The sequence below is a fragment of the Oryctolagus cuniculus genome, chromosome 20, assembly GCF_964237555.1.
Source record: "Oryctolagus cuniculus chromosome 20, mOryCun1.1, whole genome shotgun sequence".
Taxonomy (NCBI): domain Eukaryota; kingdom Metazoa; phylum Chordata; class Mammalia; order Lagomorpha; family Leporidae; genus Oryctolagus; species Oryctolagus cuniculus.
In genome coordinates, this window is record NC_091451.1 from 19398721 (window position 1) to 19416699 (window position 17979).

Genomic DNA, 17979 nt, shown 5'->3' on the forward strand with positions numbered 1-17979 from the left:
TGGGGTTGACGAGGGGTGGAGCAGGCACTGGGCAGAAGGGATCATGGAGGACCCCTGTGCGGCGGCGGCAGCTCATCAGCCAGGAGGCCAACCCCGGCGTGCACTTTGAGTACTACCTGCCCCTCGGAGCCCCCTACCCGGGCTTCAGCTGGAGCCACACCTCCTGGAGTGAATGCAGCACCGAATGTGGTGGAGGTGAGGGCACGGGGCAGTGCGGGGGCGGGGCGGTGTCCCATCGCAGCCCCGCCCCCAGGCAGTCCCCTGGGGTGGGGTTGGCACAGTCTCCATGCCTTGGAGAAGACCCTGGACTGCACGAGGGACCCTGGCCTAGGCGTCCCAGAGCGGGCGGCACCTCCCAGGAGATGGCGCTCCCCTGGGAACGCGGGCCAGGCCTGCAGCCGGGGACAGCTAAGAGTCCCGGTTGCTTCTCTGCAGACTGGGGATGATGGTGGCGCCTATCTTAGGGGTCACTTGAGACACAGAGTGATCTGAGGGGTATGTTCAGGCCAGTCCCCGGCCTAGGTGTCACATAACAAATGTGGACTGGCCCCTGACCTGCGGCCGGGCCCCATTCAGGTCACCAGACCCGCTTGGTGTTCTGCACCACGGACACCGAGGCCTACCCTGACCACATGTGCCAGCACCTGCCCCAGCCCGCCAGCCGCCGCCAGTGCAACCCTCAGCCCTGCCCCCAGACCAAGCGGTGAGGCCCTAGCACCTGCCCAAGCTGGTGTGTGTGTGTGTGTGTGGGGGTGGCCCAGAACCTGGGTGGGAAGGGAGTGGGGGCGTAAGCTGGTGTAGGTGTAGAGATGAGGCGTTGGGCAGCCCAGGGCTCCCCGGTTGTGACTGGGGTGGCAGCTGTGACCGGCCGAGGCTGGTGCCTGGGGCCTCCACCCTCTCCACTCTCACAGCCCACGCAGTCCTCAGGGCTGGTGGTAGGAGGTGTGGAGCCCCCTGTCCTAGCTGGCCAGGACCTGGTGGGGACAAGAAGGCTGAGGGACAGTGAGCAGGGCGAGCACGGGTCTTGGCCCGGGTGCAGAGCTCTGGGCCTGAGTTGTGCAGGCCCAGCTGCTCAGAGGGTGGGCGGGGTTGGGGCGCCAGTGTGGCTTGGTGCTCAGGGGCAGCCTTCCCTGACCCCGCTCGCCCGCAGCTGGAAGACAGGCCCGTGGACGCCCTGCTCGGTCTCCTGTGGAGGTGGCACCCAGTCCCGCTCTGTCTATTGCGTGTCCACCGACGGGGCCGGCGGCCTGGAAGCCGCGGAGGAGGCCGCGTGTGCGGGACTGCCCCGGAAGCCGCCCGCTACCCAGGCCTGCAACCTGCAGCGCTGTGCAGCCTGGAGCGCCGGGCCCTGGTCCGAGGTGAGGCTGCGCGGGTCGGTGTCGGAGCTGGGCCTGGGGCGCGCCCTGCAGGAAGCGGGGCCCAAGCTGGGGCGGGCCGTGGGCGAGGCCTGGCCTGGGCTTGAGGCAGCAGCTAGGGGGCGCTGTTGGGCGCAGTGGGTGGGGCTGCTGGCCATCGCTTGCGGCACCCACACACGTTCAGGTTACGAGTGAGGGGCACTGGGAACCCCCTGGGCCTGGCGCGGGCGCAGTCAGCCTCTGTGGGCCCGAGGCAGGGGCGCTCCCGCTCAGGGCGGTTCTTGCAGTTCTCTGAGCTGTGGCGGCACCGGCGTGCGCAGGCGTAGGGTCGTGTGCGGGGGCTCTGCCGCCTGCCACGGCCTGTGGCCCCCCAAGGCCGGCCACCCCCGCCGAGCTCTGTGTGCGTGCCGACTGCCCCCCCCTCAGTGACCAGGCCTGGCACGTGAGTGCCTGGGGTCTGAGTGCGGCCCGCAGCTTCCCCGGGAACCCCTGCCTGTCTCCCTTGGGAGAACTCAGGGTGTGTCTGTCTGTCTCTCTCCGCTCCCATCCTGGATCCCAGTGCTCCAAGAGCTGCAACTCAGGCACTAGGAGGCGACAGGTCGTGTGTGCCATGGGGCCACCCAGCCACTGCAGGAGCCTGCGACAGCCGAGGCCGGCGGACGTGGAGCCGTGCAACACGCAGCCCTGCCACCTGCCCCCGGGTAAGGAGGACTTCCTACTTGGTCTCCATACCCCGCCCAGAGCCGGCTTGGTGTGTGCTGTGGACTGAGTCTGGAGGCAGGGAGTGTGTGCCTTTGATGTGCTTGCGGGAGCGACCCCGTGAGCAGCAGGGACCTCTGTGGGTGTGGCAGGGTGCCCAAGAACCAGTGCCACATGCAGTGGACAGTGGGCGTGGGTTCAAGTCCACTCCCGGTTGCTGGCCAGGTGCGTGGTCCAGGCAGGTACCTCTCCTCTCTGGCTCTGTTTCCCATCTGTACAAAGAGGTGAAAAAGAATGGCTGTCCAGGCTTGGGGTGGGTCTGCAGGGCGTGGAGTTTGAGAGGCAAGGGTGGCTGGTGGCTGGGGGGCTCAGCCTCAGGGACCATCCAAGGCCCTGGGGCGCCTCTGCCTGAGCTGGCCCCGGGGTCACCATCATCGGAAAAATGATCAAACTCCGAGGGGAGGGGAGGAGTTTCAGGTCGGGCAGAGCTGAGAAGGGAAGGCCCCTCATTGCTCTCCTACCTGCAAGTATACCGTGTGCCCTGTGGGGAACGCGCAGCGGAGCTGGGACAGTGGTCCACGGAGAGAAGCCGCAGTTGTCCTCACTCCCGGCCGCAAGGACTTGCTGTTTGGTGCATCGCCCTGTAGTGTGTGCGGTGCGTGTCTGTTCTGCCCCCCACGCTATCCTGGGTACGAAGTCTGGGGCTTCCACCGACGTCTGACATGTCGAGTTTATTTTATTAAAAAGATATTATTTTAAAGGGTCCAGATCTGGGGCAGTGGACTGCAGTAAAAGTAGAGTCATGTGTGTCATTTTAAATGTCCGAGAGCCACGTCTGGAAATGGGTACCATTTAGCCTGGTGGTGAAGACGCCTGCATCCCTTAGCATGGTGTCCGAGTTCCATACCTGCTTCTGGATCTCGGTTTCAGCTTTCTGCTAATGTGTGCTGTGGCGGGCAGCAGGCTGAGTCCCTGCCACCCGCACGGTGGATCTGAGGGGGGTTCCCAGCTCCAGAGAGGGTTCTGGGGCAGCTCCTGCTGCAGGTGCCTGGGGAGTGAACCAGCAGATTGAAGCGCAAGCACGCGCGCGCTCTCCCAGCCTGTCCGCAAAAAGAATTTAAAACATCGTCGATGGGATCTTTTGCATTCTCGTGTAGAAGATTTTTTCAAACTAGACTTTCAAACTGCATAGTGTGTACTTATAGCAGTCTCTATTCAGATGCTAAGTTTTCACTGGAATACTTGGTCCTTGTAGATTTCGTGAGCCCAGGTTTGTGGAAGTGCCTGGACTTGAGTGTGGATGCAGGCCTTGGGCGGCAGCAGGTGATGACTCCAGCATTTGGGTCCTTGCCGCCATGTGGGACTCCTGGGTCAGTTCCTGGGTTGAGTTTCTGGCTTCTGGCTTCCACCTGGCCATTGCAGTCATGTGGAGACATGTGGGGGTGACCGGAGATCTTTATCTCTGTCTTACAAATAAACAACAGGCAAATCTATTTTTTTAAGATTTATTTATTTTCTACTTGAGAGAGTTAAACAGAGAAAGGAGAGGTGGGGGAGGGGGGTCCTTCCATCCGCTGGTTCACTCTCCAATTGGCTGCAACAGCCGAAACTGTGCCGATCCGAAGCCAGGAGCTTCTTCCGGATCTCCCACATGGGTGCAGGGGCACAAGGACTTGGGCCATCTTCCACTGCTATCCCAGGCCACAGCAGAGAGCTGGACTGGAAGTGGAGCAGCCGGGACTAGGACCGGCGCCCATATGGGATGCCGGCGCTTCAGGCCAGGGTGTTAACCCACTGCACTACAGTGCTGGCCACAAGAGGTAAATTTATATATCCAAGTTGTTCCAAATATACATGAATGTTTCCCCATAAATAAGTCAAGAATCCACTTTAAAATTTAAAATTCTTTGCAATTAAATGAAGCTGAAGCCGCGGTTCCTTGGTCACTCTCACCATAGAGGTGATCAGCAACTCTGACATTAGTAGGGGCCCAGAGCTGGCCCTGAGGGGGGACCAGTCAGACGCTGGAGGGCCCACGGCCTTGGCCCTTGGGTTACACCTGTCTCACAAGCCCAGGGCTGCCATAGAAAGCACTGCCACTAGAGGGCGACACCACGGATGCTCCCTGGGGGGAAAGCAGGGGAGGGCTGTGTGCGGGGCCAGCCTGCAGGAGAGGCAGGTGGGGGGGGGGGGGGGGGCGGAGGGCCTCTGAGTGCAAAAGCCAACAGCCTGGGGAGGGGGGGTTGTGGAAGACACATCTGGAAGACTCAGGTGTGCTCTGCTCTGGGTTTTGGCTTGGTTTTGATGACAAATAGATTTTAGCCCATACCTGTCAGTGTCTTCCAACCCCAAAATGGTGTTCTTACTATTCCATTCCTGGGGACTGGCAAGATGTGGTCCATGGGGAATGGGGTAGCCACTCACCGCATCTTGGTAAGTTACATGCTTGTTGTGGAAAGTTTAAACAACACTAGGAGGGGGAAGGAAGGAGCTCCCTCCCCGGCACTCAGATTTTCAGTGCGGAGTGGGCGTGGCTTCAAGCCATGGCTCTGGTGTCTGATGCCAGCTTCCTCCGATGCAGACCCGGGAGGTGGTGGTGGTGACTCGGGCGCTGGGCCCCTGCCACCCACAGGAGAGACTGCAGGGAGTTCCTCGCTCCTGGCTTCAGCCCGGCCCAGCCTTGGCTGTGGAGTTGAGGAGGAAACCTGCAGATGGGAGAGCGCTGTCTGTCTGTCTGCGGCTCTCTCAAGGAAATTTTTCTTTTAGATTTATGTATTTGTTTTGAAAGAGACAGACACGGAAAGATCCTCCATCCGCTGGTTCACTCCCCAGATGGCTGCAATGGCCAGAGCTGGGCCAGGCCGAAACCAGGAGCCTCACCCGGGTCTCTCACGTGGGTGCAGGACTCCAAGCACTGGGCCATCCTCTACTGCTTTCCCAGGTGCATTAGCAGGGAGCTGGATTGGAAGTGGAGCAGCCAGGACTCGAACCAGCGCCCACATGGGATGCCGGCACTGCAGGAGGCAGCTTTACCTGCTACGTAACGACTTTGGTGCTTTGAATACCAGTTTTAAGTTTATTTTTGAAAGGCAAAGAGACAGATCTTGCACCTGCTCGTTCACTCCTCAAATGCCAGCAAAAGCCAGGGCTGGACCAGATGCAGTCTGGGGGCTCAGCTCCATCTGGGCCTCCCCGGTGAGACGGCAGGTATCCGGGTACTTGGGCCGTCGCCCGCTGCCTGCAAGCCTGCATTAGCAGGAGGGTGAAATCAGGGCTGAACTGGGACTGCAAGCCGGGTCCTCCGATACGGGACGCATGTGTCTCAAGCAGTGTCCTAGCCACTGTGCCCAATGTCCGCCCCTCATGTAAAATTTTCAAGAGATCTAAAGGGGTGTGTAGTACAGCGGGTTAAGCTGTGCCGGCCCACCAGATCGGAGGGCCTGGGGTACAGCCCTGTCTCTGCCACTTCTCAGCCAGCTTCCTGCTAACGCGCCTGGGAGGCGGCGGGTCATGGCTCGCGGGGTTGGGTTCCAGCCGCTCCCGTCCTGTGGCCGCCCGATGCAGTCTCCGCTCCTGGCTTCGGCCTGCCCGGCCCTGGCTGCTGCAGACATTTGGGAAGTGAGCCAGTGATGTGAGCTCCAAGGCCTGCCTCCCTCTTTGTGTGTCTGTCTGTTGCTGTGCCTTTCAAATAAATAAGTAAAAAAATTTTTAAATGTTCCCTCAGCATTTTGGGATGCGTTCTACAAATTTCCTCTTCATGTCATTTAATCATTTTTTGGCTCAGTTTTCTCTACCTAGCCTTCTGCATTTTCTCCAACATTTTATGATAAATCTTTTTAACAACTTTACTGAGGTTGTTTAATAAGTGTCACGTCCCATCCTTGTCACCCATTCTATTGGTCTAATCGTTTTTAGAACATTTGACAATTTGGAGACCAAGATGATAACTTTTTTTTTTTCTTTTGACAGGCAGAGTTAGACAGAGAGAGAGAAAGGTCTTCCTTTTTCCGTTGGTTCACCCCACAAATGGCCACAACGGCTGGTGCTGCACTGATCCGAAGGCAGGAGCCAGGTGCTTCTCCTGGTCTCCCATGGGGTGCAGGGCCCAAGCACTTGGTCCATCCTCCACTGCACTCCCTGGCCACAGCAGAGAGCTGGCCTGGAAGAGGGGCAACGGGGACAGAATCTGGCGCCCCGACTGGGACTAGAACCCTGGGTGCTGGCACCACAGGCAGAGGATTAGCCTAGTAAGCCGCGGCGCCAGCCCAAGATAACTTTTAAGAAAAGTTGAAAACATCTGGTGAGCAGTCACAGCCACCGTGTATACGTGCAGTGAATGTTTTACTCTGCTTTCTCGGTGGTTTTTGCATCCTTTCATTAATCCAGTGTGTTTCCTGTGAGTTCTCCACTGCTCGGTGAAATGTATGTGATGTGCAGTTGACCTTCTTAAAAAACTGAGACAGAGATGGGCAGAGAGCAGCCATCTGCTGGTTCACTGCCAGATGTTGGGAGCAGGGCGCCTGTTCCCTGAGCCTCACCTCTGCTGCCTCCCCAGCCTCTCCTCTGCCCGGGGTGCACGCCAGCAGTGCCAGTGGGAGCGTTCCCCGAGCCTCACCTCTGCCCGGGGTGCACGCCAGCAGTGCCAGTGGGAGCGTTCCCCGAGCCTCACCTCTGCCCGGGGTGCACGCCAGTGCCGGGGGAGCGTTCCCCGAGCCTCACCTCTGCCCGGGGTGCACGCCAGTGCCGGGGGAGCGTTCCCCGAGCCTCACCTCTGCCCGGGGTGCACGCCAGTGCCGGGGGAGCGTTCCCCGAGCCTCACCTCTGCCCGGGGTGCACGCCAGTGCCGGGGGAGCGTTCCCCGAGCCTCACCTCTGCCCGGGGTGCACGCCAGCAGTGCCAGTGGGAGCGTTCCCCGAGCCTCACCTCTGCCCGGGGTGCACGCCAGTGCCGGGGGAGCGTTCCCCGAGCCTCACCTCTGCCCGGGGTGCACGCCAGTGCCGGGGGAGCGTTCCCCGAGCCTCACCTCTGCCCGGGGTGCACGCCAGTGCCGGGGGAGCGTTCCCCGAGCCTCACCTCTGCCCGGGGTGCACGCCAGTGCCGGGGAGCGTTCCCCGAGCCTCACCTCTGCCCGGGGTGCACGCCAGTGCCGGGGAGCGTTCCCATCGGCTCGGTGGCCTTGCGTACCTCCTTTGGAGAAAGGCCCGGGGTCTCGGGTCGCTTGCGCGGTGTGAAAGCCGAGGTGCCGCCGTCGCCCTTGCGGAGTCGGGGTCCCGGCACGGGGGCTGCTTTCATCCCCGCTGGCGTGACGACTCGGAAGCGGGGGATGGGTGTCTGTAGGAGGCGCCGGCCCGCTCCCCGCTGCCCAGGACTCACCCCCTGCTCTCCTCCGCCCCGCTCCCCGCAGAGGTCCCCAGCGTGCAGGACCCGCACATGCGCCCGAGCCCCAGGGAGCCCGGGGCGCCTTTGGGTCGGAGAGAGGCGCCCCCTGCAGGTGAGGAGCTGGGGGCCAGGCCCCGCCTCCCCGGGTCGTGCGTGGCGGAGGCGCCGGTCAAGGGTGGGGGTGGGACAGTGGCCAAGGGGAGTGGTCTGGGGGCGGGGTAGGGAGGCCTGCGAGGACGAGGACACGGGGCGAAGTGGCGTGGTCAGCACAGCCTATGCATCCCCTCCTGTCCAGACACCAGAAACCAGCAGTGGGCAGCTCGAGAGCCACCGGGGGCCTGGGACGGTCCCAGGCGAGACTGGGGGCGACGGCGGCCAGAGCCCGGCCCAGCCTCCGGTGTGCAGCCGCCCCCGAGGTCCCGCGACTGCAGGCACAGCCCCCACGGGTGCTGCCCCGACGGCTACACGGCGTCGCTCGGGCCGCAGTGGCAGGGCTGCCCCGGGCCCAGGGTCTCGTGCCAGCAGAGCAGGTGCGTGCCAGGGCGGGCAGGTGGGTTTGCCCAGCCCCCCACAGGACGCTGCCCTGGGGGTGTGCGATCCTGGCGGTGCAGTTGCTAAGCTTGTTGATGCTGGGTGGGACACGGTCCTGCTGGGTGTGCAGGAGGCTTGGGGCCAGGGGCAGCTCAGGCTCAGAGCCCCTGGGAGGGGCTGGACAGGGGCTGGCCGGGTCCCCACGATTTTCCCGACAGAGGGGCTGAGCCCAGCGTCCTCTCTATTGCTGGCCTCCTCCTGATAGCCCGCCCAGTCCCTCAGACACTGGGCCCAAGCCTCAGAGTCAGCAGCCTGGGGCTGATGCCTGGCCTGGCTGTATGCTGATCACTGTGGAACAAGTTACTTAACCTCTCTGATCTTGGCTTAGAACTGGGAACACTGGCAGCCTTGGGGTGGAGTTACCCTGAGGAGGGACTAAGTCTCAGGGTGCTGGCCCACAGAAGGTGCTTGGATGTAAACCAAGAACCCCCTCTTCTGCCCCATCTGCTGCTATTTTTTGTAACATCTCCCCTGGGAACCCGACTTTTGGACAGGCTTGGGGCTGAACTCCCCCTGTTGGTTTGGTGGGGGGCTGTGGGAGTTGAGGAAGCTCTGCTATGTCCCTGGTGGCTGCTGGGGGTGGCTGGGGCCGGGGGCAGGCAGAGCAGAGTGCCCAGAGGCCCCTTTTCCGGCCCGGGGCCTCGCCTGGTTGGCTTCCCCACAAAGGGCACCTGGTTGCTGGGGTACTGGTGGAGCCTCCGGGGCCCTGTGCTGTCTGCCTAGGTACGGGTGCTGCCCTGATGGGGTGTCTGTGGCCCAGGGGCCCCAGCAGGCTGGCTGTGAGAGACCCTACGGCGGCGGGGACAGCCGTGGGAGCAGACCAGGGTCCAGGGCGGCGGCTTCTGCAGTGAGTGTCTGACTCGTGTGTGTGAAGGGGGCAAGAATCGAGTGCCTGAGCCTGCCCAGTGTCCTGTCACCCAGCGCTGGCTTTGGAGGAGGGAGGTCCCCGTGAGCCTGTGGGCTTAGACCATCCTCTGGCGGGGGGCAGGGCCTCAACGACGGGCTGGCCTGGGGCAGGGGCTTCCTCCAGCACGCTCTGGCCTCCCATCCACTCCCTGTGCACCTCAGGCCCACAGTTCTGTCCCTCCACCAAGGGCAGCCCCGTTCCCCACTTCCCAATCCTGGGCTTCCTCCCCAGGTCCCCAACGCCCACTGGCCCCAGGCCCAGCAGAGCGAGCCCAGTGCCTGCCGGGGCTCCCAGTTTGGCTGTTGCTATGACAACGTGGCCTCTGCCGCAGGCCCCCTGGGGGAAGGCTGCGTGGGCCAGCCCGGCTACGGTGAGTGCATCCCCCCCCCCCCCAGGGTGCACACTGGTGCCGCTGTGCCCCCACCCACTGTGCAACCTCACAGCCAGCTCTGTTGGATTTCTCCACGCGGAGTCGCTGAGCGCCTGCCTACTGGGTGCCAGGCTGAGCGCATGCTGGCTGATCTGCTGTCCAGACTTTGCGCCAGGGGCCTCTGGCTGCTTGCGGGAACTGGGAGTGTGGCATGGGTATCCCAAGAGATGACAGGACCAGCTGGGCAGGGGTGTCCTGACCTTGCCTGGGGATTGGGGCACGGGGGAGGCAGCAGGAGCTGAATCTTGAGGGAGGGCGGGGGCTGGGGAGGCCACCGAGGCTGGAGCACTCAGAGTATGACTACAGCTGCCTGGGACCTCAAAGGCCGGACGAGCTGGTGGTCAGGGCTGGGCACCCAGACAGGCAGCCACGTCAGATCTGGGCAGGTGGAGCTGGCAAGGAGGGCCGTCAGCTCGGCAGACTGGGGGCCACGAAGCATCCAGGGGACAAGGGTGGGCTCCTTGCTGGGCGTCTGCAGGTCCCAGGTTATAGGGAGTTCCAGGGCAGGGAACATCATTCTAAGCCTGGCAAGGTCAGGCTTGGGGCTACTCTGTGTGCACCCCAGGTGGTTCAGGGCCAAGGGGACTCAGGGCAGGGCAGCCCAGGGAGCCCTGGCCTGTTGGAGGGCTCTGTGCACAGAGGCCACTGTGGCCCCAGCCTGGGGCGAGGCTGCATGGTGGACAGCCTGGTGGACATGCCCTGTGTCCCCAGGGCAGAGGCAGGGGTGGGCCTGGGTGCTGGGGCGGAGGGGAGGGAGGTGGGTGCAGCGTGATGATAGGTGTCCTTCTCCCCCACCCCCAGCCTACCCTGTGCGGTGCCTGCTGCCCAGCGCCCACGGCTCCTGCACAGACTGGGCGGCCCGCTGGTACTTCGTTGCCTCAGTGGGCAGATGTAACCGATTCTGGTATGGTGGCTGCCATGGCAACGCCAATAACTTCGCCTCGGAGCAGGAGTGCATGAGCATCTGCCGAGGGCCTCCAGATCCGGGGGCCTCTGGCCAAGGCACCCATGCGGAGGGTGCCGGCACCGGTCCCAGAGGCCAGCAGGAATATGGCTGGCCCAGGACGGGGGACACGGTGCCGGGAAAGCCTTTGGCTTCTGGTGGTCTCTGGCGGCCAGACCAAGAGCCTGGCCCTGGGCAGGCTCCTCACTCCCAGGCCTTCGGAGAACGGCCCTGGGACCAGGAACATGGGTCCAGGACCCCTGGAGCAGGCGGAGATGCTGGACGGTCAGCACGACCCTCTCTCAGCCCCTCCCACAGGTGAGGCCCACCCTTCCCAGGTAGGGGGATTAGGGTGCCCGGGCCCAGGCTGAGCCTGATGGAGCTAAAACCTTGAAGTCAGCTGGCCCTGCCCCCTACTCCCGACTTGTAACCCTCCAGGCGGGGGCCTGGTCAGCCCCATTCTATAGATGGGGGCACTGAGACCTGAGACAGCAGACTCGTCTCATGCCGGACAGCGAGGCAGCTGGGGCTCCTGAATCCTTGATGGGGTTTGCCAGTGTCCCCCGGCCGCCTCGCTGGATAAGCTTCCTGGCTTCGCGACCTTTGGCAAGTTGCTCAGTATCTGCCAAGCCTCAGCTTCTTGATCCAGCATGTCTCACAGGTCACAGATGGGGTGCCGTTCATTATTCTCTTGGGACTGGGTTGTAGTGATTATGGATTTGGGAAGATTAAAAACCCAAACTCTGAATCCCCGCAAGGTCAAGTGTGTAATTCAGCCCCCACGTGAACATGCGGACTCTGTGCCTGGCTTGCACCACCTGTGGCCGTTGCAGGGGTGGGCTGCAGTGGCAGTGCCAGGACATGGGGAAGGCTGATGGGGGGGGGGTATCTCCCAGTTCCTGGGCTTCCAGGGCTTGGCCCACAGCTGCCTGTGGCATAGCAGGCAGGCACCAAGCTAACCCTTGTTGTGGTGCCGTGGAGTGGTGACCAGTCATGGCACTCAGCTGTGGGCAGACCCTTCCTTCCCACCTCTCCACGGTCAGCTTGGCAGGCTCAGGGCCCTTCCTGGTGCAGGCAGCCCTGGGGCAGGTGGTCCAGCTCTTCTGCCCGGGGGACCTCTCTCCAGCGCCCCAGGCTGTGTGGCAGAAAGATGGCCGGCCCGTCTCCTCTGACAGGTGTGTGTGAAATGATAGTCACATCCCCCCCCCCCCCCGAAGCGTGTGTGCTGGTCCCCTCCGCCCCGGGGTGGCTGTGGGAGTGGGCTCAGAAGTGGGCTGTGGGCTGCCGACCTGGGGGAACGCTCACTGTTGCCTGCAGGAGCCCAGACCAACGTCTCCCCGCTCTGCCCATTCAGGCATAAGCTGCAGTCCGATGGCTCCCTGGTCATCAGCCCACTGCGGGCAGAAGACGCTGGCAGCTACAGCTGTGCCAGCGCCAGGCCAGGCCGCGACTCCCAGACGGTCCAACTGCGCATCACAGGTCTCCTCCCCCCCCCCCCCCCCCCATCTACCGCTGGGTTCTCAGGGCCTCAGGGTGGGAGGGACCGGGCTGGTGTGCCCCTGCACTAGAGAGATCGGGAGTGCTTCTGTGGGTCACTCCTGGCGGCCCTCATTTCTTGCACGCCCCCTGCTGGCCGTGTGGCCCTCCCTCTGTCTTCGGCTCCCCACAGCTCACCCCTTCCTTCTTCTGGACTCACTACAGGGGGTGACGTGGCCATGCCCTCTGAGGCCGAGCAGACGCGCTTCCCTCAGACCAGGGACCCAGCCCAGGGCCACAGGCCTCAGGCCTCCAGCCTGGGAGGGGATGCCAGGGGCCAGGGGACTGTCCCCGCCTCACACCCACGGCCTGCAACCAGGTAACAGCAGTGCCAGCTTGCTCTTAGCGCCTCCTGCCTGAGGACCTGGAGGGGTGGAGGGCCTGTGGGAGGGGGAGGTGTGGCCCCTTGCTGGTGAGGAAAACAAGGCTCCCTGAGCTGATCCTTCCATGTAAGGGAAGCCCCCAGCCCCCAGCCAGAGGGAAAGGTGCATCGCCCCAGGCCTGGGGCTCTGGAGCCCACAAGGGACGAGCGGCTGGAGGAGGGACGGTTTACAGAGGGCAGGTGGAGGGCTGCCCAACGCAAGGCCCTCGTGGCGGTGGCTTTTAGACCGGCCCCCGGCCCTGCATCTTTCTACGGTGTCCCAACCAGAGCCAAGGGGATTTCAGGAAGCTGAATCTGGCAGAGACAGAGAAGGCGCACGAGGCTCAGGTCCCCGCAGGAATGGGGGAGGCAGCAGCAGGGGCCCCTCGTGGCTGAGCGTGCCTTGTTTTGCAGGCTGCGTCTGGACCAGAACCAGCCCAGCGTGGTAGAGGCCAGTGCAGGGCAGCGGGTTCGGCTGACCTGCCACGCGGAAGGCTTCCCGCCCCCAACTATCGAGTGGCACAGAGACGGACAGCCCCTCTCCTCTCCCAGGTTTCCTCAGCTCCTCTCCTTCGCTCCCCTTCTGCCTCCAGCCCTACCTCAGCTGTGGATGCTGCCACCCATCAGTGCTGGGCAGGACTGCAGGGGTCCCTGGGGCTGGCCTGTATTTGCATCCTGGGCCTTTTCTGAGTGAGGCTGGCTCAGAGGTGTGGCTGCAGCACTGCTCACACACAGGGTACACACCGTACTGTAATCTGCAAAGGAGCCTCATTCCGAGGTAGGGGCTAGCCCGCCTTTGACACGTAGGAGCTGTGTGATGTTGAACTTCTAAGTTGTAGAACTAAATGAGCATAGCAAACACTAGAAACTCAAGTCAGAAATCATTGTAAGAAAATTTTGAAATGATTTAGTAGGCTTAAGCCTTTTTTTTTTTTTTTTTTTTTTGACAGGCAGAGTGGACAGTGAGAGAGACAGAGAGAAAGGTCTTCCTTTTGCCGTTGGTTCACCCTCCAATGGCCGGCGCGGCCGGTGCGCTGTGGCCGGCGCACCGTGCTGATCTGATGGCACTTATCTTGGTCTCCCATGGGGTGCAGGGCCCAAGGACTTGGGCCATCCTCCACTGCCCTCCCGGGCCACAGCAGAGAGCTGGCCTGGAAGAGGGGCAACTGGGACAGCATCCGGCGCCCTGACCGGGACTAGAACACGGTGTGCCGGCGCCGCAAGGCGGAGGATTAGCCTAGTGAGCCGTGGTGTCGGCCGGCTTAAGCCTTTTTGGAGGATATTAAAGTGCTGGCAGCTGGTCAGTGTACGGCCCACCACCCTTTGACCTGACCCCAGTGAGCAGGGGCTGCTCAGGCTCTCCCAGGGACTAGAAGATTCTTTCTTCCCCGCCCCCATGCCAGCCCTCACAACTGACTGCTTGGTTCTCAGACACCAGCTGCAGCCTGACGGCTCCCTGGTCATCAGCCACGTGGCTGGGGAAGATGATGGCTTCTACACCTGTGTTGCTTTCAATGGGCAGGACCGAGACCAGCGATGGGTGCAGCTCAGAGTTCTGGGTAAGGTGGCAGTCCTTCGAGGTCACACAGTGGCCCGGGAGGGGCATGATCTACACGGGGGCTGACGACATCTGCTCCTCATGTCCAGGGGAGCTGACAATCACAAGGCTGCCCCCTACCGTGACAGTGCCAGAGGGCGACACAGCCAGGCTGCCGTGTGTGGTAGCAGGGGAAAGTGTGAACATCAGGTGGTCCAGGTAAAGTTCTCCTTAAGGCACTTCCTGCCCTCAACCCTCACGGGCTCAGGTCAGTGTGGTCCACTCCGCCGGGGTGTCACTGTCAATACCACCTCCACCCTCTTCTGTCTGGTCACCACGACAGGGCCTGCAGTCCCTTCATCTGACATAATGGAGCTCTGTAAGTCTGCTTGCTTTTCCATTTGGTTTTTGAAATTTTCATGAGAGCGTGCATACCTAGCTGCTGGTTTATCCCCCAGATGTCTGCAGCAGCCAGGGCTAAAGCCAAGAGTGTGATCCAGGTCTCCCCCTGCGTGGCAGGCACCCTATCACTTGGGCCATCACTGCTCCCTCCCAAACATCAGTACTCTGATGGTAGGATCCAGGCATCTTAACCTCGAGACGCCCAGCCCGCCCTGGGATTTCTTACCTTAGCACTACTGGCGTTTTGGGCTGGCCGAGTGTGGGTTGCCGAGGGCTGTCCTGCACGTTGCCCAACAGCATCTGGGGCATCTACACACCAGATGCAAGTAGGTAGCTCCCCGCCCCTCCCCCATCCTTGGTCTTTAGTTCATTTATTCAGCAAAGAATTCTCTGCCCCTTCTTCCTTGGGATGTGTCCGGATCAGGCTAGGTTCTGGGGATCCCGGGGCACTTCCAAACAAGGATGGCCCAGCGTCTCAGGAGCAGAGCGTGAGGCTGCTTTGGGGCTTGGGAGAGTCAAGCAGAGTGGCCAGGGCAGTGACATTGGGCTTTTTTTTTTTTTTTTTCTTGATAGAAAGGTCTTCCTTTCGTTGGTTCACCCCCCAAATGGCTGCTACAGCCAGAGCTATGCTGATCCGTCTCCCACACGGACGGGTGCAGGGGCCCAAGCACTTGGGCCATCCTCCACTGCCCTCCCAGGCCACAGCAGAGAGCGGGACTGGAAGAGGAGCAACCGGGACTAGAACCCGGTGCCCACATGGGATGCAGGCGCCGCAGGTGGAGGATTAGCCAAATGAGCCATGGCACCAGCCCCGATGTTGGGCTTCAATGCTGGGGAGGGGCAAGGCCCTTCTTGAGATGCTGGGGGAGAGAGGTGCTGGGTTGTAGAGGTTGGCGGCCTCTCATGTGGCCTTGACGCTAGGGCAGGCAGCGGGGCGCTGCTGGAGGTTGCCCAGCTGGTGTGCTAAGTCCAGTCCTACTCAGATCAGAGCTTGTCGGGCCTTTCGTCTGGATTTTCCCAGCAGCCTACGTGCTCAGGGCTGCCTTCTTCCAAACAGTAAGTACCCTCCTTTGAGTCTGCTCTGCTGTGAAGGGGAGACACTAAACACAAGGTCTGCAGACAACATCCTGGTTGTCGCCACCTGTCCTCTCCCTACTTCACAGCCGGTGCCCCAAGCACACTGCCCTGGTCAAGGCCACCAACTGGCTCCCTCTTTCTCACTCCACCAGACACGTCTCAGTCCTAAAAAGTCTCACGGCGTCTGAGTGCTTGCTCCTCGCTGGGGCAGGTATTTGAGATGCCCACATCCCAGGTCTGAGTGCCTGAGTTTGAGCCCTGGCTCTATTCCCGATTCCAGCCTCCTGCTAATGCACACCCAGGAGGCAGCAAGGGATGGCTCAAGTACTTGGGTCCCTGCCACCCATGTGGGAGACCTGGCTCCATGCTTCAGGCCCCAGCAAGGGACTGTTGGGGGCATTTGGGGAGTGGTGTAGCAGGTAAGATTCTCCCCCGCTCTTCCAATACCAAAACACTCCTTTGGTTCCAGAAAACCACCCTGTCTGGTATGGCTCAGGATGGACCCTCGGTCCTTGATTCTGCACCCTCCACCCAGACCATCCAGTGCTGATATAATCTGGGTCAGGACTCTCTTGAGTTCAAGTCTGACCCTCCTGCTATCTCATAGGAACCCCTAATTCAAAATGGTGGAAAGTAACCCAACCCCGCCCCGGATTGCCCCAGGGGGGAGAGGCAGCCCTGTTACCTGGTAGCCAAGCCCGAAGCCTTTGCCGTTTCCTCCCCTTCTCTGCCTCTCACATCCCACTCTCACCCCCACCCATGTCCCTTTTCCCCCCTGTGTCACCTACCCTGTATGTGCCATTGCAGCCACCACTTGCCTGGTCTCCCTGCTTGGTGAAGCATCTCTGACCCGCAGGAGCCCACCCAAATTCCTCGCGAAGCCGGACTCCCTGCTAGCTGGCTCCTGCCCTCTCTAGCTTCCCCTCGTACACGTCCTCCTCCTGCCTCCACCATGACCTTCTTTCAAGCATCTGTGTTCCAGTCACCCTCCCTGTCCGCTGCAGCCACCGCCCCTCCTGCCCAGTGCCTTGGCCAACCATCTGGTTCAGGAAAGGCTCCCCTAAGTCTGCACCTCTGGCCGCCCCAGTGCCCTGGAGACAGGGAGTGCCTGGGGCTTCCGTGAGTTCAGTCAGCACAGGGCCTGTGAAAATGAGGAGCAGGACTTCTCTGTGGGGAGGAGGCAGACTTACAGCGACTTAGATCAGTGTGCTTAGTTTGTGACTTTATCTTACTTGAATTATTGTGTGTTGATCTTTTTGGTGCTTCTGTCCTATCTCTTCCTTGCAAGGGACTGTTGGCCCTGCGATAGCTCGTTTGCCTCTCCTTAGTGTCTCCCAGGCACTGTAGGGCCTGAAGACCAGAGGCCCAGGATGGCTATCCCAGTGTCTTCTCCCCTCCAGGAATGGGGTGCCGGTGCAGGCCGATGGTCACCGTGTCCACCAGTCCCCAGATGGCACGCTGCTGATCCGTAACTCGCAGGCCAGGGATGAGGGCTCCTACACGTGCAGTGCCTACCGTGGGAGCCAGGCTGTCAGCCGCAGCACCGAGGTGAAGGTGGTCACCCCAGGTAAGCACGGCCTGTCTGTGGTGGTGGAAGGGTGTGTTCTCCAACGCCCTTGCTCACGCTCAAGGACTGGTTGTGTGCTGGGAGGTGGGGGTGGTGCAGGCTCTGCCCGTTCTGGTAGTGTGACTTGGGGCAAGGGGCCTCGCTTTCCTCCTTGCTCGGGGGGGCCGCAGTAAGGAAGAGGAGGAAGGAAACATGCTTGCGCTGGGCACGTGCGGGCAGCCTAACAGACGCTGAGGATTGCCATTCAGGCTTACTGATTCTACTGTGAAGTACGATCGGAATTTCAATATTATAAATCAAGGCATTCCAGTCAGGGTGCAAAGTTTTCCTTTGGTAGAAGAGCCCTCCTGGCCACTGGACCATGTGACCAGAGAATCTCATCACCATTTCACAAAGGAGCTTAAGTGATGTAGCCACCAGTTACACGGCAACGTGGTGGCCTGGCTGGACTAGAACCCAGGTCTCTGACTCTGTGTATTCAGTAATTTGATATTTTAGCCTTATTCATCAGCCCCTGCACGCTAAGTTATAATTTAACAGAGACATCACACTCTAAGATGCAGTATTTTCATACCACCGAGGAAAAGTGCTGCAGTGCTTAAGACAACATGGTCGACTGAGCGAAGACCAATCTGAGGTGTGGAAATACGTGCATCTCGGAACTGATCAAACATGGTTAGAGGTTCCAGCTTGCAGGAGCTCTGTGTTCAGATGAACCAGGAAGAGAAGCAAGGGGGCTTGGTGCACTCCCAGCCTCTCTCCCACGGGTCCTTGGTCCTGGTTCTCTCAGGCCTGATTTGGACCCTGGGATTCCTCACAACCCATAGCGGGCGTGCTCGTGCACAGAGTGGGGCCTGGCTGCCTCCTCCCAGCTGTCCAGCTGCTGCTATGGTCGGAATGTTGCTTTGGCCTGGAACAGACAAGTAGCCTTCAGCTTGTGAGCTGCAGCGGGCAGTGGCTCGGGGCCCCAAAAAGCTGCTCTGATGCTTGCTGCCTGAAGGACAGGTGCGCAGGGATGACGGTGTTGCCCTCGCCTTACTTCTCACCTCCACTGTGTCCCACGGTTTGGTCTCCTGTGCACGCACTGACCAGACTTCCTGAGAGGGTCCAGACGTTCACATGTGACCAGCTGTAGCGCTGTGTGCCCTTCCCAGGCCTCCGGCGGGCCAGTGCTGTCGATCCCAGCAGCTGTCCT

General features: G+C 61.3%; 1 protein-coding gene across 2 annotated transcripts in view; it reads left to right on the forward strand.

Moving 5' to 3' along the window:
• PAPLN (papilin, proteoglycan like sulfated glycoprotein) overlaps positions 1-17979 on the forward strand; it is a 30535-nt gene that overhangs the window by 10251 nt on the left and 2305 nt on the right. For both annotated transcript variants that reach the window (XM_008272099.4, XM_070065201.1), the window contains exons 10-25: positions 72-195; positions 577-703; positions 1151-1358; positions 1915-2056; positions 7459-7545; positions 7729-7963; positions 8748-8871; positions 9163-9301; positions 10163-10622; positions 11348-11479; positions 11659-11783; positions 12006-12159; positions 12616-12753; positions 13633-13760; positions 13849-13957; positions 16618-16784. In XM_008272099.4, coding sequence (XP_008270321.3) covers positions 72-195; positions 577-703; positions 1151-1358; positions 1915-2056; positions 7459-7545; positions 7729-7963; positions 8748-8871; positions 9163-9301; positions 10163-10622; positions 11348-11479; positions 11659-11783; positions 12006-12159; positions 12616-12753; positions 13633-13760; positions 13849-13957; positions 16618-16784 — 2599 coding nt within the window. The remainder of the gene's footprint in view (positions 1-71; positions 196-576; positions 704-1150; positions 1359-1914; positions 2057-7458; positions 7546-7728; positions 7964-8747; positions 8872-9162; positions 9302-10162; positions 10623-11347; positions 11480-11658; positions 11784-12005; positions 12160-12615; positions 12754-13632; positions 13761-13848; positions 13958-16617; positions 16785-17979) is intronic.